General features: G+C 41.8%; 2 protein-coding genes across 4 annotated transcripts in view; one reads left to right on the plus strand and one right to left on the minus strand.

Annotated features, from left to right (window-relative positions):
• SPECC1L (sperm antigen with calponin homology and coiled-coil domains 1 like) overlaps positions 1-19,873 on the minus strand; it is a 138,592-nt gene that overhangs the window by 57,031 nt on the left and 61,688 nt on the right. For all 3 annotated transcript variants that reach the window (XM_047696593.1, XM_047696594.1, XM_047696595.1), the window contains 3 exons: positions 10,052-10,125; positions 8,755-8,930; positions 3,432-3,595 (listed from right to left, as the gene is read on the minus strand). In XM_047696593.1, coding sequence (XP_047552549.1) covers positions 3,432-3,595; positions 8,755-8,930; positions 10,052-10,125 — 414 coding nt within the window. The remainder of the gene's footprint in view (positions 1-3,431; positions 3,596-8,754; positions 8,931-10,051; positions 10,126-19,873) is intronic.
• LOC125081840 (uracil-DNA glycosylase-like) lies at positions 12,841-14,690 on the plus strand. The gene has a single exon (XM_047696600.1). The coding sequence runs from the start codon at positions 12,862-12,864 to the stop codon at positions 13,801-13,803; it is 942 nt and encodes a 313-aa protein (XP_047552556.1). The 5' UTR covers positions 12,841-12,861; the 3' UTR covers positions 13,804-14,690.

Below are 19,873 nucleotides of genomic sequence, written 5' to 3' on the forward strand. Positions count from 1 at the left end.
CAGAGGTAGCCACTAACAATAGTTCCAAGTGCATCTTTCTTGCACTTTTTTTTTTTTTAAGATTTTATTTATTTATTTGACAGAGAGAAATCACAAGTAAGCAGAGAGGCAGGCAGAGAGAGAGGAGGAAGCAGGCTCCCCGCTGAGCAGAAAGCCCAATGTGGGGCTTGAACCCAGGACCTGGGATCATGACCTGAGCCAAAGGCAGCGCCTTAACCCACTGAGCCACCCAGGCGCCCCTCTTTCTTGCACTTTTAATGCAAAAATCTATGCACTTAAAAAAACAAAATGAGATCACACTATGAAATACTGGTCTGCAACTTACTCTAAAGGACTGCAGGCATATTGTAACATAAGTACTTTGAGATTTACCTCATTCTTATTAAAAAATGCACTGCATTCTATTGTACTAATGGGTCATAATGACTTAATCCTTTTAACAGGCTCTTAAGCAATTTCCAGGTTTTACCTTTTTTTTCAAACAATCCTCCACTGAAAACTTTGTGTGTATATCTTTATCTATATCTACCTATATACATACTTTTTGAAGATTTTATTTATTATTTGACAGAGAGAGACATAGCAAGAGAGGGAACACCAGCAGGGGGAGTAGGAGAGGGAGAACCAGGTGAGCAGGGAGCCTGATGCCGGCTCGATCCCAGGACCCTGGGATCATGACCTGAGCTGAGGGCAGATGTTTAACGACAGAGCCACTCAGGGGTCCCTATATCTATATATATTTATAAACATGTGCCAGTATTATGTATTAAGAACTTCAGGATCTATGAATATGGCATTTTAAATTGGAAGATATTATCCTCCAAAATATCTGTACCAACAATGTGAGTATATAAGTGACTTTTGCTCTGATTTTAAGTCAAGGAAACTAATTTGCATACACTCACAGAATATAGATTATAGAAACTGTATTATTATTATTATAGGGATTAGAATAAAGCCTATTGTGAAGTTTAAAGAATTTTTAGAAGAAAATGTAAGTTTTAGGACACATTATTTTACTCTTGTTAAGATTTATTTAATTTAGAGAGAGTGTATGGGTGAGTGGGGGGGCAGGCAGAGGGAGAGTATTTTTTTTTTTTTTTAAAGATTTTATTTATTTATTTGTCAGAGAGAGAGAGGGAGAGAGAGCAAGCACAGGCAGACAGAATGGCAGGCAGAGGCAGAGGGAGAAGCAGGCTCCCTGATGAGCAAGGAGCCCGATGTGGACCTCGATCCCAGGACGCTGGGATCATGACCTGAGCCTAAGGCAGCTGCTTAACCAACTGAGCCACCCAGGCGTCCCAGAGGGAGAGTATCTTAAGCCAACTCCGCACTGATGACGATGCCCAACCCAGGGCTTGATCTTACCACCCTAAGATCATGACCTGAGCCAAACCCAAGAACTGGATGCTTAACTGACTGCGTTACCCAGGTGCTCTTCTCTTCTGTTTTTTCAAGATTTTATTTTTTTTTTAATTTTTGTTTTTTAAAGATTTTATTTATTTGACAGACAGAGATCTCAAGTAGGCAGAGAGGCAGGCAGAGAGAAAGAGGAGGAAGCAGGCTCCCCGCCGAGCAGAGAGCCCAATGCAGGGCTCAATCCCAGGACCCTGAGATCATGACCCAAGCTGAAGGCAGAGGCTTTAACCCACCGAGCCATCCAGGCGCCCCCCCCCCCCTTTTTTTTAATTTTTAAAAAAGATTTTATTTATTTATTTGAAAGAGAGAGCAAGAGAGATCAAAGAGAGAGAAGCAGACTTGCTGCTGAGCAGACAGCCCATTGTGGGGCTTGATCCCAGGACCTCTGGGATCATGACCTGAACCGAAGGCAGAAGGCAGATGCTTAACCGACTGAGCCACTCAGGCCCTCCTAGTTTTCTTTTTTGTTTTTGTTTTTGTTTTTGTTTTTTTTAAAGTAATCTCTACACCCAACATGGGACTCAGACTCACAACCCCAGGATCGAGAGTCACATTCTCTGCCAACTGAGCCAGACAAGCACCCCCGTTTAGGTTTTTTTTTCTTCTTTTTTTAAACTACATCTCTTTCCCCTTCCCAGAGCTGAAGGGATTAGAGAAATTAGAAGGACCCAGTCATCTGAAGGAGGGAAGAATAAGCTTCCGGATACAGAAGAGCCTGTGCAATAGGGAGCCTGGCCTGCTTTGGGACCTGCAGTCCAGTGTGGCAGGAATATAGAGGACAGACGAAGAGTGGTTCAACTGGGGTAAGAGGAAGGCAGGGTCAGACCACACAGGCATTGGGGATCTGAATTTCACTTTAACTACAATAAAGCAATTAAAGGACTTTTTTTTTTTTTTAAGATTTTATTTATTTATTTGACAGAGAGAAATCACAAGTAAGCAGAGAGGGAGGCAGAGAGAGAGGAGGAAGCAGGCTCCCTGCTGAGCAGAAAGCCCGATGTGGGGCTTGAACCCAGGACCTGGGATCATGACCTGAGCCGAAGGCAGCGGCTTAACCCACTGAGCCACCCAGGCACCCCGCAATTAAAGGACTTTAAGCAAGAAAAGACCTTTCTATCAAAATGAAACAGAGAGACTGATTAGGAAGTCACTGAAATTAGAAGCTGATGATGGCTTGTACTAGCAGTTGATTATGCACTAGAGATGGAGAGAAGTAGACAGAGCAAAGATGTGCATGCTGGAGGCTGGATCCACATGACCTGATAATGGATTAGATGTGGAAGTGAGAAAGATGAAGGATTTAACAAAGAAGGAGGATTCTTGGGGCGCCTGGGTGGCTCAGTGGGTTAAAGCTTCTGCCTTCGGTTCAGGTCGTGATCCCAGGGTCCTGGGATCGAGCCCCGCATTGGGCTCTCTGCTCTGCGGGGAGCCTGCTTCTTCCTCTATCTCTGCCTGCCTCTCTGCCTACTTGTGATCTCTGCCAAATAAATAAATAAATAAAATCTTTAAAAAAAAAAAAAAAAGAAGGAGGATTCTTGGAGTTCTGGCTTAAGTAATTGGGTGGAATGGTCCTGCCATTTACACAGGGGAAAGCCTGAAGCTCAGGGGCAAGAGTGCAGTTTTGGACTTAACATGTCTAGGAGATACCTGAGTGTCAATATCAGGGAAGCCTTTGGATTTATAGACCTACAGGAGTTCAGACGAAGGGAAAGGGCTGAATTCATACATCTGGAGGTTTTTTGGCATAGAGAACACACTCAGAGCCTCAGGACTATGTGAAGACACATTTCTTTGAGGGGCAAGGCACCAAGTCTAAGAACAAGATCTCTGAAGCTGAACAGATCCCAACTCCCCTGCTAAAAGTCACCTGATAGTAAGACTAGTTCATTAATACTACATGGAATTTGATGAGGCTCAGAGAGTAAGACAGTAAAGAATATCAAACCAGACCAGAGAACAGATAGTAAGTGAATGATGACAGCCTACCCTTGGCATAGGATTTAAGAAATTACCTTGTGATGCACTGTCGAAGGACTTGATGAGGGTTTTCACCGTAGGGGTTGGCTCAGAGGAAGTTGAAGACCTTCTACTCAGTCCCATCCCTTGCCTTAAGGCTGCCAAGTCTCTCTCAACAGCATTCATATAGTTGTACACCCGGCCTCGCTCCTCCTCTTGCCTGAAAACAATAGTGAAATCAGGCCTTTTTACACTCATACTAGCAAATACACATTTTTGCCTCCCTACCGAAGAGCGTTAAAAAGTATCACTTAAAAAAAAAGACAGTATTGGGGCACCTCGGTGGCTCAGTGGGTTAAGCCTCTGCCTTCTGCTCAGGTCATGGTCTTGGAGTCCTTGGAGTCCATTGAGCCCTGCATCAGGCTTTCTGCTCAGCGGGGGACCCTGCTTCCCTCTCTCTCTCTGCCTGACTCTCTGCCTATTTATGATCTCCCTTTCTGTCAAATAAATAAATAAGATCTTAAAAAAAAGAAAGGGGCGCCTGGGTGGCTCAGTGGGTTAAGCCGCTGCCTTCGGCTCAGGTCATGATCCCAGGTCCTGGGTTCGAGCCCCGCATCGGGCTTTCTGCTCGGCGGAAGCCTGCTTCCTCCTCTCTCTCTCTGCCTGCCTCTCTGCCTACTTGTGATTTCTGTCAAATAAATAAATAAAATCTTAAAAAAAAAAAAAAAAAAAAAAAGAACAAAAAAAGACAATATCAGTAGAGCTGAATAAATTACCTAGTCTAATATTCTCGTTTGTTTGGTAAATTCCAGGAAACAATATTACAATTTTTATATTGGGTTGTACTAAATATGTTCAAAAGTAACCAAAAGAATCCATTTTCATCTGAGTAAGTGTAAGGTGAGAACATCAGTAATCAGTTAGCAGTAAAATGCAAAGTGGGCTGGCCAAAAAGAACTTGACTCAGAACTGGGATTTTGAGATTCTGTCCTGCTTTGAGAAGTCTGGGAATTCACCAGTACATATGGGTTATCTATACTGGCCCTATCTAATATGCCATGCACAAACAGGAAAATACAAAAGAAATGAAATCAAAGTTCATATTCTTTAAAACAAACCTTCTGTAGTATCCAAATAGAATTTCTACAAAGAAAAAAACAAAACAAAACCTGGGCCCTATTAGTTACATGAGTCTCTGAGATGCTCAGTGTGATGGATCATGATTCATCTAAAAAAATCAGTAACATTTTATTTCTGGCTAGCTCTAATTCACTGAAATAACACAGAAGTTTTCATCTGGAATGAGATTTCAGTTGCAGAGTTTGCACCTTTCATATAACCATCAAATAAGTTTATAGGTAGACAAAAACTAAGCCAGTCCTTGGGAAAATCTGGTAGCTATTTTACTCTTCTGACAGTTGTTTTCCTCCGGATGTACCACAGGGTCTCATGTTCACACTTTTTTTAAAGATTTTATTTACTTGAGAGAGAATGTGGTATACAAGCCGGGGAGAGAGGCAGAGGGAGAGGGAGAAGCCGACTCCTCGCTAAGCAGGAAGCCCGATGCGGGACTCAATCCCAGGATCCAGGTATCATGACCTTAGCTGAAGGCAGACACTTAATTGCCACCTAGCCGCCCCATCATGTTCAGAAGTTTTAACAAATAATCTGTAACAGTGATTATCAAACCTTTTGGTCTTGGAGTCCCTTTCCACTCTTTTTTTTTTTTTTTAAAGATTTATTTATTTATTTGAGAGTGAGCAAGAGTTAAGAGCATGAGTAGGGGCACAGGGAGAGGGAGAAGCAGACTCCTCACTGAGCAGGGAGCCCAAAGTGGGGCTCTATCCCAAGACCCTGGAACCATGACCAGAGCCGAAGGCAGACACTTAACTGACCAAGACACCTAGACCTGGGCCCCCTCTTTCTACTCTTAAAAAGTACTGAAGATCCCAAAGAGCTTTTCTTTATGTGGCTTATATCTATTGACATTTATCACAATGGAAATTTAAACTAAGATATATTTAAAATACTTAATTCATCTAAAAATAAAAATAAACCCAGGACTTAACAATACAATATACTTTTATGAAAAACCACCATTTTCCAAAACCAAAAAATAGAAGAAGAGGAGGGAGAGGCAGAGGAGGAGGAAGAACAAGAGGATGAAGAATAGCAGTGTTTTTACATTTTTGTATATCTCTTTAATGTCTGGCTTAACAAATACTATTAGATTCTCATTTCTTCTTCTGTATTCAATCTATTGTGACATTAAAAAAAAAAAAAACAGGGCTCAGAGATATGTAGTAGTTGAAAAAGAAAAGATTATTTTAATGATGTGAAATAGGTAATTGTGGCTTTTTAAACAACCGAGGCTGTTTCTACTTGATACTATACCAAAATGTAGTAAGTGGTAGTTACTTAAAAGTTTGTTGCAATGTGCAATTTGAAACCATGTGAATAAACTTCTCCTACTCTGTACATTAAAAGTACTCTAGTCTATCTTACACTTTAAATGGATCATTTACCCAGTGACTGCACTGGTCATACAGAAAACACTGGTTCACTGAGTTACATGAATTTTCCAAATGATGACATCTGTCATTATAAGATTTATTATTTAAAAGTCACATTTGTTAATATCAGCAATGATCTCATCAGGAAACTCTTTAAATACGGGAAGCTGCCAAGCTTGTGATGGCAGATACAAATTTTCTAAAATCCTAACATTTACTCGAATTTCCACATTTTAGCACCAGCAACAAATACAGTCAGTTGTTTTCCTTTAAGTGACAGTGACAGTGACAGTCTCTCTTAATTCATTTCCAAGGGACATCCACCAAATACCAAAGTCTGAACAGTTTATTTTAGCTTGAGCTGTTTTTTTTCTTAACAATCACAGAGCACTTCCCCTAAGACAACCTCATACTTGAGTATACAGCAGACATAGCGAAAGTGCTTTATGTTTACTTCCCATTTATCACATGGAATGTTAAACAGAGTATATACTCGAGGACTGAGATTTAGTAAAATTAATTTACTGCTTCACTGAGAACATCTTTAGGAGCTGATGGAATGATTCTTCAAGAGCAGAATTTCAGTCACTCAGGTTAACTTCAGAATGAAAATTTTCAGGGATGCCTGGGTGGTCAGTCGGTTAAGCATCCAACTCTTGCTTTCGGCTCAGGTTGTGATCTCAGGGTCCTGAGATCTAGCTCCCTGTTGGGCTCCCACACTCAGCACAGAGTCTGCATGAGATTCTTTCTGCCTCTCCCTCTGCCCCTCCCTGTCGCGCGCACTCTCTTTTTCCCAAATAAATAAATAAATCTTTAAAAAAAAAAGAAGGAATGAAACATTTAACAGTATACAAAAAAAGGTAATATGAGTCTTACACCAAGTAGAAAAACAATAATCTTCCACTTCATTCTATGTTCTGCTTAAGGAAGCCAAAGAAAAATGGTTTAGTAATACGACTTTTCTCTGGGCCATTCATTAGAGATAAGCAACAATGAAACAAGATAGGTTTTTGAGAATATCCTGTTTTGTTCTGTTTTGTTTAAGTAGGCTCCAGGCGGCATGGAACCCAACAAGGGGCTTGAACTCACAACTCTGAGATCAAGACCTGAAATGAGATCGAGTCGGGGGCGCCTGGTGCACTCAGTGGGTTAGGCGTCTGCCTTCCGCTCAGGTCATAGTCTCAAGGTCCTGGGATCGAGCCCCACATTGGGCTCTGTTAAGAGGGGAGCCTGCTTCCCCCTCTCTCTCTGCCTGCTGCTCTGCCTACTTGTGATCTCTCTCTGTGTCAAATTAATTAATTAATTTTAAAAAAAAGTCGGACATCTAACCAACTATGTCACCCAGGCACCCCATAAATATTTTTCTAAATTTTTTCCTAGGTCTACCTAAAAATTAAAGTAATGAAAAATCAAATACTTTTTTTTTTTTTAAGATTTTATTTATTTATTTGACAGAGATCACAACTAGGCAGAGAGGCAGGCAGAGAGAGAGGAAGGGAAGCAGGTTCCCTGCCGAGCAGAGAGCCCCATGCGGGGCTCGATCCCAGGACTCTGGGATCATGACCTGAGCTGAAGGCAGAGGCTTTAACCCACTGAGCCACCCAGGCGCCCCAAATACTTTTTTTTTTTTTAAGATTTATTTATTTGACAGACAGAGATCACAAGTAGGCAGAGAGGCAGGCAGAGAGAGAGAGGGGGAAAAGCAGGCTCCCCACCGAGCAGAGACCCCCCCCCGATGCGGGACTCGATCACAGAACCCTGGGATCATGACCTGAGCCAAAGGCAGCAACTTAACCCACTGAGCCACTCAGGTGCCCCCCAAATACTTTTTTTATAAAGTAAACTCTATGCCCAACTTGGGGCTCAAACTCATAATCCCAAGATCAAGTCATATGCTCTACTGACTGAGCCAGCTAAGCATCCCTGGATAATCAAATTCTTAATAATAACCTCAAACATAAAAACAACTCCCCCCTACCCATTAGATGGAATCTCACTGAGAACTCAAAACACATCACAAATGGCATCTCATCTAAAACACTACATTGGTTTCCAATGATCTTTATGTTAATGGGGAAAAAAATACTACTATGGAGATTAAGGTGGTTATAAGTGAAAACTCCTCAAGAGAGTTATAGAGAAAAATTCACTTTGCACTCTACTTGGGTCTCTAATAATAACATTAGTTATTAAAGTAGGGGTGCCTGGGTGGTTCAGTTGGTTAAGTGTCTAATCCGGGGTCCTGGGATCAAGCCCCACACCGGGCTCCCTGCTCAGTAGGGAGTCTGCTTCTCCCTCTCACTCTCCCTCTGTGCTTTCCCTCTCTTTTTCTCTCCAACAAATAAATAAAATCTTAAAAAAAATAAAGTATACTCATCATCGTCCTGGCTACTGGGCAGGCAGATCTCCTTTCAGCCTTCCAGCAACACTGTAAAGCAGATAGGACTGCCTCCATCTTAAAGATGAGCAAACTGAGGCTTAGGGAAGTTAAGGGCCCTGACCAAGATCACACAGCTAGTAAGAAGCAGAAGTGGACAGGATGTGTACTTCCATAGTTCACATCCTTAATCAGAGGCTATTAATCTAAAGCAAAGTAACAGGGCTGGAGTGCAGAGATACAGGAAAGAAGAGGACGAGAAGGTACTTTGTGCCAGGGACCATTTTGGCCCCCCCAGAACTATTAATTATAGGTATTGATAACAACTCTGACAGATCATATAGAATGTACTATTTTACAGGTGTCATAAAATGAGGCCAGAAAAGTTGAGTAACTTCCACTAGGATCCACACTCATTCTTTCCATGATACCACATCACAAAATTGGGACTGAAGTGTTCTCTATTAAAACTGGTTTCTCAAAACATACTTGCGTGACTTTATCTCCTCCAGTTCTTTTGTGAGTTTCTCATTTTTTTCTTGAGCCTCATGTAACCGGCGCTTCAGATCGCCAATCTCCTCTTGGGCCTCAGATTTAATGTCATTTGCAATGACCACAGCAGTCTGGAGATCAGCTTGAAATTGCCGCCATTCCGCAGATTCTTCCTACGTTAAAAAACTAAATTTTTATTTCCAAAAGAAAGCAAAAACACTTACTTAAAAATAATAAAGTGTATTTATAACTGGACTATAATGCACTGTCCCGAATGATGATTACTTTCTTTTAAATCTCAGAGAACTGCTATTATAATTTCTAACAGGTAACAGGTAATACAATTATTAGTAGTGAACTTGTACTTAATGAGGAAAAGACTTTCTAGTTGCTCTGCTGAGGCATCGAGCACCAGAGTGCTTAATCAATATTAATGACAATAATATCAAGTCTCCCTTCCTTATGCAAGTTTTTAAGTCTTATGAAAATAAACACATCGTTCAAAATTTACAGCATTTTACCTCTGAAAAGTAGATAATGGTGTGTGAACCATACGGAAAGATTTTACAGGGAATATCTATAAATATCTTGACATCAAAAACTAACAGGAAAAAAAAAAAATCAAAAGTCAAGGAAAAGGAAGAGGAAGCCCGATGAAAAACACTAAACTCAAACTAGGCAGACAAAGTCATACAAAGAGAAGAGCAAAGAACTGTACCGTCTGCTGCTTCCCACAGCCATAGAGGATGTGGGCGTGGCTGGGTGGGCAAGTCTCCCCAGGACGTTGCCTCCACCAGAGCCACAGCTGCCCAATCCCTGGCCCAGCACCCATCCCCCAACAAAGCGATTTTCTGACACTGTGAATACAGCCTGAGTAACTGAGGCATGACCCAAACTAAGAGATGAGCTTCCCCCACCTCTGCAGCAGACTGGCACTGCTGTCAGCAAGTTGATCAAATCCACAGAAGACAGAAAACCAGATGAAAACAGCTTGGTTTGGGACACTTACTAATCAAGAGCAAATAATTTTTCTTTCCAAAATAGAATACTTGCTTCCTAAATCCATCTTTAAAACTACCACTCATAAATTACTAGAAGATTCTTCTATCCAGAATCTAGCACTAATCCCAACTTGAAATGATGGCAGTTGCTTTCTGCCCAACGGGCAGGAGGATCAGTATTTTAACTGTATCTGAAGCTTTAGATGAATGCAACAACGATCAAGGACTACACTGTCCTCAACTTTCAGAAACCTAGGTATTCTAATGAGATAATACATGAGGATTTATCCTACCCGAAGTCTCCTATGGAGTGTCTTGATTTCTCTTTCCATGTCATGTTTCTGGTCCTGGAGCTTTTTAACTGTATCTGAAAAGAGCACAGAAGTTTAAATATATATTCTCAAAGCTGTGTTCCAAGGAATAATATAAAGGGAGGTATTTAAATATGACATTGAAAAGAAAGGTCATCCTGCCCAAAGACTTCTTATTTGTAATACAAAACTCTAAAAACAAAAAAAAAGAATGTTCAATCCAAGTATTAACCAATACTACTTTCCTAAGGAAAATATCAAAGCTTAAATCACAATTTCTGATTGCTTCCTTCCTCAGGGTCTTAATTCTGAAACAAAAAGTTAAGTAAAATCAATTGTTGGAAACACATTGTTGGCTCATAACCAATTAAAATATCACTGACTACTATTAAAGTGTGAACTTTTAATCAAAAGGGTTATTAAACTAAACTCTTTATGAAAGCATAACTTATTTTACATACTGCAATAAATTCCAGAAAAGTGGTGAATTAGTAAATTTTTACAAATTTAATTAATTACCCTGGGGAGCTGCTATTTACATTACTTCTACATAAAGTCTTTTTATAAAATGATATATCCATAAAATAAATAAAAACTCCTCAAATCATTTCTTACATAATATGAATTTTCCTCAAACAATTACACTTTCACTGTAAACATTTAATGAGTACCACTAATATCCAAAGTACCATTCTAGATAGAGTGGGAATGCAAACTGAAGGCAAAGTCAAGCCCAGTGTCCCTGGAACCAGAAATGTATAGGAAGTCATATTCTACCTGGAGGTTCTGCTCAAAAGTCCATGCTTAAGAGGAAATGGCTTAGGAGGTCGCCCACTGGTAACCGCCACCCAGTAAATCTATCACAGTTGATTACTTCAACAGCTCAGGGACTGAGCACTTTCTCATGGCTGAAGCATCAAAAAAAGCACTGACATCTGGTGACAAATTCCATGACTTTACCTGCCACCCCCCCCCCAGGAGAGCCCTATCCTTTCTGTGTTCCAACTCTGTCTGTGACTACTACGGCCAATCCTGTTACTTTTCTTTATATATCTGTCTCTACCACTAGATTGGAAACACTTCAAAGTCAGGCGCTATGTGGTGACTTCACAGCTCCAACACCTGACACACAGTAGGGCTGTAAAATGGAATAAATGTATAAATATGCAGGCTAATGGAGGGAAGAAGAGAAAACAATACTCAAATCAGAACCTAAGATTTAAAAAAAATATATTCCATTAACAGAATTAAACTCTTTATTATCAAGGACATCACTGCTATAGACACTGGAATTTCTGAGTAAACATTCCCTATTCCTTTTTTTTTTTTTTTTAAAGATTTATTTATTTGACAGAGAGGCAGGCAGAGAGAGAGAGAGAGAGAGGGAAGCAGGCTCCCCGCTGAGCAGAGAGCCCGACGCGGGACTCGATCTCAGGACCCTGAGATCATGACCTGAGCCGACGGCAGCAGCTTAACCCACTGAGCCACCCAGGTGCCCCTCCCTCCTATTCCTTACACTTACTTAGTAGTAGGAACCTAGGCATAGTGAACACCTGTGTGAGGTGTCACGTGTAATCAAAATGTTGTCCTTAAAGAGCCCCTGGCTGGCTGTCAGTAGAGCACAAAACTCTTAATCTTAGGGTTGAGTGTTAGAGACCACTCAAAAACAAAATCTTTAAAAAAAAAAGAATCTTGCGTGCATCGCTGGCATGAGATGCTTGATCTTGGAATTGTGGGCCCAAGCTCCATGTTGGGTTTAAGATCACTTAAAATTAAAATCTTTTCCAAAGAAAATCTTCCTGGGGCACCTGGGTGCCTCAGTCAGTTGAGCGACCAACTCTTGATCTCAACTCAGGTCATGATCTCAAGGTCATGGGATGGACCCCAAGTTGCTCCACACTCAGCAGGGAGTCTGCTTCTCTCCCTCTCCTTGTGCCCGTCCCCCCAACTCACGCCCTCTCTAATAAAGCTTACAAAAATCTTCCCTAAGTTCACAAATTATTAACTTTTTATCAACACCCTAAAGTAGGAGTGTGCTACTGTCTTTTTTTAAACTGTTCATCTTCCCCCTCTCAGTTCCATCAGGAACCTGCTGTGCTGTAGACCTCTGTGACATGAAACCTTTAATTCAACACTGACACATCTGTGTTCAGATATTTTTACTTTTTTAATTTTTAAAATTTTTCTTTCTTTCTTCTTTTCTTTTTTTTCTTTTTTTTTTTTTTTTAGAGAGAGTGCATGAGCAAGGCAGGGAGGGGCAAGGGCAAAGGGAAAGAGAGAATCTTAAGCAGGGTCCACGTTCAGCACAGAGCCCAACACAGGGCTCAGTATCACAACCCTGAGATGATGACTTGAGCTGAAACCAAGAGTTGGATGCATAACCAACTGAGCCAAGGCACCCCCAGTATTATATATGTGTAATAATTATTGTAAATATATAATGACAATATGTTTTCTAAAGCTGAATAAAAAATAAATGAGATAAAACATGGGAGAAAATCTGGCCAATTTTGGTAGCCAGAAGTTAATTCTTTCCCATTCAACACAAAATTGTTCGACAAAGTTGGGGTCTCTGAAATAAGGATTCAAAATTCAAAATTAACTCAACAAATACCTCAATAAGCACCCTCTTTGTACCAGGCTTTTTTCTAGATGCTTAAGATATAAAGGAAAAGGAAAAAAAATACAGTCCTTACATACAGACAGAAAAGAGGATGTTTTCATATGAAAAGGATTAGACTTGAGACGGAGGGTTCTCCGAGCAGCGTGCGGCCGCTCTCCTCGGCTCTGGGATGATCGGCCAGAAGACCCTCTACTCCTTTTTTTCTCCCACCCCCGCCGGGAAGCGACGTGCCCGCAGTCCCGAGCCGGCCGACCCGGGGACCGGCGTGGCGGCGGTGGCTGAGGAGAGCGGGGATGCGGCGGCAAGTCCCCCCAAGAAGGCCCGGGCCGGGCAGGAGGACCCCAGCACGCCGCCCTCCTCGCCGCTGAGCCCCGAGCAGTTGATCCGTATCCAGAGGAACAAGGCCGCCGCCCTGCTCAGACTCGCCGCGCGCAACGTGCCAGTGGGTTTCGGTGAGAGTTGGAAGAAACCGCTCAGCGCGGAGTTCGGGAAACCGTATTTCATCAAGCTAATGGGATTTGTCGCGGAAGAAAGAAAACATTACACTGTTTATCCACCCCCACACCAAGTCTTCACGTGGACCCAGATGTGTGACATAAGACATGTGAAGGTTGTCATCCTGGGACAGGATCCGTATCATGGACCCAACCAAGCCCATGGGCTCTGCTTTAGTGTTCAAAGACCCGTCCCACCGCCACCCAGTTTGGAGAACATTTATAAAGAGCTGTCTACAGACATAGAGGGTTTCGTTCATCCTGGTCACGGAGATTTATCCGGGTGGGCCAAGCAAGGTGTTCTCTTACTCAATGCTGTCCTCACCGTCCGGGCACATCAGGCTAATTCTCACAAGGAGAGAGGTTGGGAGCAGTTCACTGATGCGGTTGTATCCTGGCTAAATCAGAACTCCAGTGGCCTGGTCTTTTTGCTCTGGGGCTCTTACGCTCAGAAGAAAGGCAGTGCCATTGACAGGAAACGCCACCAAGTGCTGCAGACAGCCCACCCCTCCCCATTGTCGGTGTACAGAGGGTTCTTTGGATGTAGACATTTCTCTAAAACCAATGAGCTGCTGCAGAAGTCTGGCAAGGAGCCCATCAACTGGAAGGACCTGTGACTCTGACCTGGGCAGTTTTCTGGAAGCTATCAAAGTATTTGCCAGGAGTGACCGCATGACCCAAACAGAAGCCTCCAGGGCTCTCTACCCTGGCTGGGACTATATGGCTCTCTTTGCAACATGGCTTTGGCCTAAAACCTGCTGTCACGGTGTTTGGGAGAGAGTGGGGGGTCAAATACAGAGACAACTTCTGTCACCTTATGGTAGAAGGGGACAGGGGACAGAAGCACCTCTTGGTACAGTCGGCTGCTGTTTGTTTTTACCTGGTGGGTTAGACTTTAGGTTAAGGGTGTCAGGTGTGTTTATCTAGAAAGCCCAGCCCACCCCCCAAAGCCCTGCCTGGCACTGCAGTTCTTAGCCAAGTAAATCTGTTCCCTCCATCCTTTTCCTGAGCCCTCAGGCCCCCCCTCCTTGAAGGAAGCAGGACAGTTTGCAAGTGCCTAGAAATTGAAGAATGCTGTGTGAGTCTTCACAGACCAGCCCAGGGAAATGAGCTGGGGCTTATTTTCATAGTTAATCCTCTGGGTGTTTCTAGGAGTGAGCAGTGGAAATTGAAGAAAGGGGAGTTTTTACTTTTTTTTTAAGCAAGGAAATGCTTTTCTCCTAGGTTTTTAAGGCAGCACAGACTGCCAAAGCCTGTTTTCTATGGACTGAAATCACGTGGGGATTTTTTTTTTTTCCTCTGCAACACTGGTGAATTTTACTGTTTTAGAAATATGCAGATGTATATATATATTTTGTAATTTCCTGTTGGGGAGACAATCTTCGTTAGGTCTGCACCTCCATCCTAGATCCTGTTGGGGATGCTGTTGATATGTTAGCCGGGGAAAGAGTTAACCCCGACTGAGTTTGGGAATAAAAGATTGTTGAAGTTTCAAAAAAAAAAAAAAAAAAAAAAAAAAAAAAAAAAAAAAAAAAAAGAAAAGGATTAGACTTTAAAAGTCTATCTCTACAGAGCTACTTCTGACCTCATTTAACCTGGAAACTGAGGGTCAAAAGGGCCATTCAATTTGATTAAGAGCAAAGTGGACACCAGTGAGTGAGTCCAATACCCTGATCAGTATCTCTGGAGGCAAAGATGACTCAAACCAGCATGGATCATCCACTCCCATATGACCTACATACAGCCGAATTCAAGGTCTTGGTGATACTATCAGACGTAAATAAGGACAGAAGATAAAATATTTTTAGTATTGGGAACACAACGAGTTACACCTTTCATTTACACTATATTTAAATGTAAAAGTTTGGAGGGTGCTTGGGTGGCTCAGTCAGTTAAGTGTCTGCCTTCGGCTTAGGTCATAATCCAAGGGTCCTGGGATGGAGCCCTATGTTGGGCTCCCTACATGGCAGGGAGCCTGCTTCTCCCTCTCCTTCTGCTGCTCCACCTGCTTGTGCTCTCTTGCACGCTCACCCTCTCTCTGTCAAATGAATAAATAAAATCTTTTTAAAAATTAAAACAAAAATAAATGCAAAAAGTTTTATAATGAAAATAGGAAAAAAAAAGTGAATTTCTCCTCCTCAGCTGAAAACTGTTTTCCACTTTTTCTGGTCACAAAAGACGTATCTACGAATCTTCAGATAATTCACATAAGACAAATGACAGCAAATCTAACTACTCACCTTTAACATCTGGTGTGTCTTAATTCTCAGTTAACATTTTAAGCCACCTGACCATCTTAGACTGGTCATAAAATCCAAGATTTCATTCATTTCTTTGGCTCTTATTCTTTTCTCTTTCCCAAACTCCACATTCATGGCCACATCATCACTATTCTTAAAAGGGCATTCTTCTGGGGCGCCTGGGTGGCTCAGTGGTTTAAAGCCTCTGCCTTCAGCTCAGGTCATGATCTCAGGGTCCTGGGATCGAGCCCCGCATCGGGCTCTCTGCTCGGCGGCGAGCCTGTTTCCCCACTAACCCCCTGCCTGCCTCTCTGCCTACTTGTGATCTCTGTCAAATAAATAAATAAAATCTTTAAAAAAAAAAAAAAAGGCATTCTTCCACATTCAGCACTACATATTAATTATTGTTGTGTCTTATTAAACCTTTTAAACAGAAAGGAAAGGAAGCTGGCAGCCAGTGGACATATTTAGACAGAATAAAGTTCACTATAAATGTCTCTAGAGAATTTGACTTAAACTTCATGAATCATAACTATCTTTGCTTTGTAACATAAAGTATTAAAAATGATAACAGGCTTTTCTCCTCGGAAACCAAAGGACTCTGTATCTATGCTCTTGTTCTGAAGAACAGCTTAACAAAACTGCCATCTGGCCCAATTAACGGTCACACAAAAAGGCACTGTTAGTTGTCAAGTCCGGGGCCACTAAACGTGCTAAATGCACTAGAAATTCCTCCTTCGAAGTTCTTCTAGTATGGGGGACACTGCCATCTACTGTCTTCAACTCAAAAGCAACATTACATTCTATCAAAGATCAGAAGAACTACTACAATCTCATTTTTTAATTACAAATTATAACTCAACTTTATAAAGTTATTTTTATTCTAGAAATCAGATAAACTGCTATTCTCATTGGCATTAGACCAACTTTGCTCTGAATAGTTCTGGGCACTGCCCTCCCCATTTAATAATGGGGTTCACAATCTTTTCCCTACTAAGACCTCTCATCCCTGACAGAGAAGGAAGCACCAACCGGGCCTTTGTTCTGGCCCAGTTAAATGCCCATCACACATGCAGATGTTATCTACCATGAGCACAGCTACCATAAGCACAGATTCAACCTATGACTCGGGGGTGGGGGGGTGTAATAAAATCAATGGAAGTTCACAAGCAACCTTTCCTGCCCTCCAAATACAAGAAAACCCTCAGGGCACTGATAGCTCAGTGCTGTCAGACCCTTACATCCCATTGAGTGCTTTCAACTAACATCACGTGCAATTTCTAGAGGAAAGGAAAGGACAAGTGTAAACTGTCAGTTAAAATACCATGCCTTAGGGTCATGTTGGGGGAGACAGGCAGTACATTCAGCCATCAAGCCACAGCTCTAGCTTTATCTCCAAACCAGAATTCCTGATGCTGAAAGAGGACACAGATGAGTTTCAAATGAACCATTTACTACTTTTATTTTTCTTTATTCGTTTTTATTTCCCACCCCCCCCAAAAGTAGGTAGAACTTTCCCCCTTTGATTATAAAAAGTAATGCATGTTCACAGCAAAAATCCAGGAAACAGAAAAGGGTTGCAAAAATAAGCTTTCTCATGGGTTGCCTGGGTGGCTCAGCTGGCTGAGTGTCTGACTCTTGGTTTCGGCTCATGTCATGATCTTGGGTTTGTGGGATTGAGTCCCGCATCCAGGCTCCACATTCAGTGAGGAGTCTGCTTTTCTCCCTCTGCCCCTCCCCCCTCACTCACATGCTCACCTTCTTTCTCTCTAAAATAAACCTTTATTTTTTTTAAGATTTTATTTATTTATTTGACAGACATAGATCACAAGTAGGCAGAAAGGCAGGCAGAGAGAGAGGAGGAAGCAGGCTTCCTGCTGAGCAGAGAGCCCGATACGGGGCTCGATCCCAAGACCCTGAGATCATGACCTGAGCTGAAGGCAGAGGCTTAACCCTCTGAGCCACCCAGGTGCCCTAAAATAAACCTTTAAAAAATAAAATAAGTAAGGTTACTCATCATTTACATTTGCCATATATCCCTTCCAGACTTGGAGTGTGTGAATATTTTTCTTAAAATGGGATTATAGTATTCATACTTCTTCATAAGCCTTTCCACTAAGCAGTAGATAATGGACATCTATCAACAAATACAGGGGCACCTAGGTGGCTCAGTGGGTTAAAGCCTCTGCCTTCGGCTCAGGTCATGATCCCATGGTCCTGAGATCGAGCCCTGCATTGAGCTCTCTGCTCAGCAGGGAGCCTGCTTCCCCCTCTCTCTGTCTCTGCCTGCCTCTCTGCCTACTTGTGATCTCTGTCAAATAAATAAATAAAATCTTTTTTAAAAATTGATTTAAAAAAAAACAAATACAGATATGCAGCATTATCTGATGGCTGTGTTAGTATTCCATCAGCTGGCTATAGGATTTATTTTAGCAACCTCCTACTAATAAATAGAATGGTGCTATGATTTTTGTCATAAACACAGTGAGTGTCTCTTCACAACCGTTCAGATATTACCTGAAGACACATTTCTAGAAGTGGAAGAAGTAAGGAAGGACCATTCAAAACTATCAACAGGATCCAGGTTTATCCATTAGAAGGTTCCAGCTCAAGAATGTAGAACTTTTTTTGAGAAGTTACCACATTATAAAATTTGTTATACGGGATACACTGAAATCAGTATTTCTTAAGGGCCATCACTATGCCCGGCCACATACATTTTAGTGTAATGCTGTATTTAAAATGTTTATGATTTTGATTACAGAAGTAATCCACTTGGCTCATACACCATTGAACGATTACCTGCTTTATCCTGTCTACGGCACTTTGTGCCATACATACAGAGCTGCCTAATTTGTCTTCACTGGTGACATGGCAGTCATAGCAAGGATGCACTGTGCGTATGGGCTATTAACTAGATCGCAACTGTTGAAAGTACAGGTAGTTTCCAAGTATTTGTGATAAAGCAGCAATTCTGCAACATACATATCTAAGTTTACATTTGCAAACTTATAAGCATGTGTCTAAAGAACAGATTTCTGGAAGTGGAATACTAAAGTACTGTTACACTTTAAATTTTGATCAATATCCCAAAAAGGCTGCAGTAATCTATACTTCAAACAGTACACGAGGGGGCCCTTTTCTCCTCTCCTACACTATCAGCCTTTTTAACTTTTCACACCTGCTGTGAAAATCGGCATTTTGTTTTGAGTTTCTTTGCTTTTTTAGTAAAATCGAGCATTTTTTCACCTTTTCTAATTATCTATTCAAACACTTTTTTTAGCCAATGGATTATCCTAGTATCATCGATGTATATAATCTCCTCATATATTCGATATGTGTTACCAAAATTTCTCCCAATGTCCTTTATTTATCGTACTTTTGTTTTGCTGAACTCAAAATTTCAATCATACACAGTCAAATACAGACTTTCCTTTATGGCTTCCAAGTATTCCTTAACTTTTTTTTAAGGAGGCTCCACCTAGCATGAAGCCCGATGCAGGGCTTGAACTCAAGACCCTGAGATCGAGACCTGAGCTGAGATTAAGAGCTGAACACTTAACCAACTGAAACACCCAGGTGCCCCATCCCCGCATATTTTAAAAAGGCTTTTCCCACTATAGAATTATACAGCTCTCCTCTATTCCTTCTGCTACCTCTCTATTCTCAAGCCACCCTTGCTCACCACTGTCACTAGTGTTCCATGTAAAAGTGCAAAACCTGTGTTAGATGTTTGGCCCTAGTTCCAAATCTCAGAACTATAGAAGGCATGAAAGGAGCTATACATAATTGCAAGCACACACAGAGCATAACTACACAAATACTAAGTTGCTGATAAATTCATTCTAACAGAGGGGTACATCACATCACCTGACCCACACCTGAGATCTCCCTGGTGCCACTACCCTCAACACCAATCAGCTTTGGTTTGCTGGACTAGTGGTGAGTCAAGTCATTAACTTTATTACTTTGGGCTCAGCTGACTTGCTTCCTTCTGCTATTTCTCTTTGAAGATACTAAAATGTCCACTAAGTCCTGGCTGGCCTTACTTACTTATAAGGACAAGGATAATTAATATTAGTGACTGCTACATGTTTCTTAGCAACTGTGAAAGTCACTGCTGTGATGGCCTCTCCCCTCAACATAATGACTGGCTAAAGGCTCTGCTGATGACAATTCCTACAGGGGGCCCCTCCTCCAAAGGTACAGGGACATAAAGTGGGTGGCTTCAACCAAGGCAACAGGGGTGGGGTGTGTGTGTGTGCACGCGCACGCGCGCACCTGTTTCACTGCTGAGCCAAAGTGCCTTTCCCTATGGGAAGCCCGCCGTTACTTCAGGCAAGGCTTTACTTCTGTTTCTGATGCTAACACTTCGGCAGGAGCCCCGGCACCATATTCCCCACCTTCTTTAGAAAAAGAATCCAAGCCTGGGGGCAAACACCAGAGC

The sequence above is a fragment of the Lutra lutra genome, chromosome 12 (assembly GCF_902655055.1).
Source record: "Lutra lutra chromosome 12, mLutLut1.2, whole genome shotgun sequence".
Classification (NCBI taxonomy): domain Eukaryota; kingdom Metazoa; phylum Chordata; class Mammalia; order Carnivora; family Mustelidae; genus Lutra; species Lutra lutra.

Bases quoted from the DNA above. Each gene is read 5' to 3' on its own strand.
- LOC125081840 (XM_047696600.1), top strand. From the start codon at position 12,862: ATGATCGGCCAGAAGACCCTCTACTCCTTTTTTTCTCCCACCCCCGCC.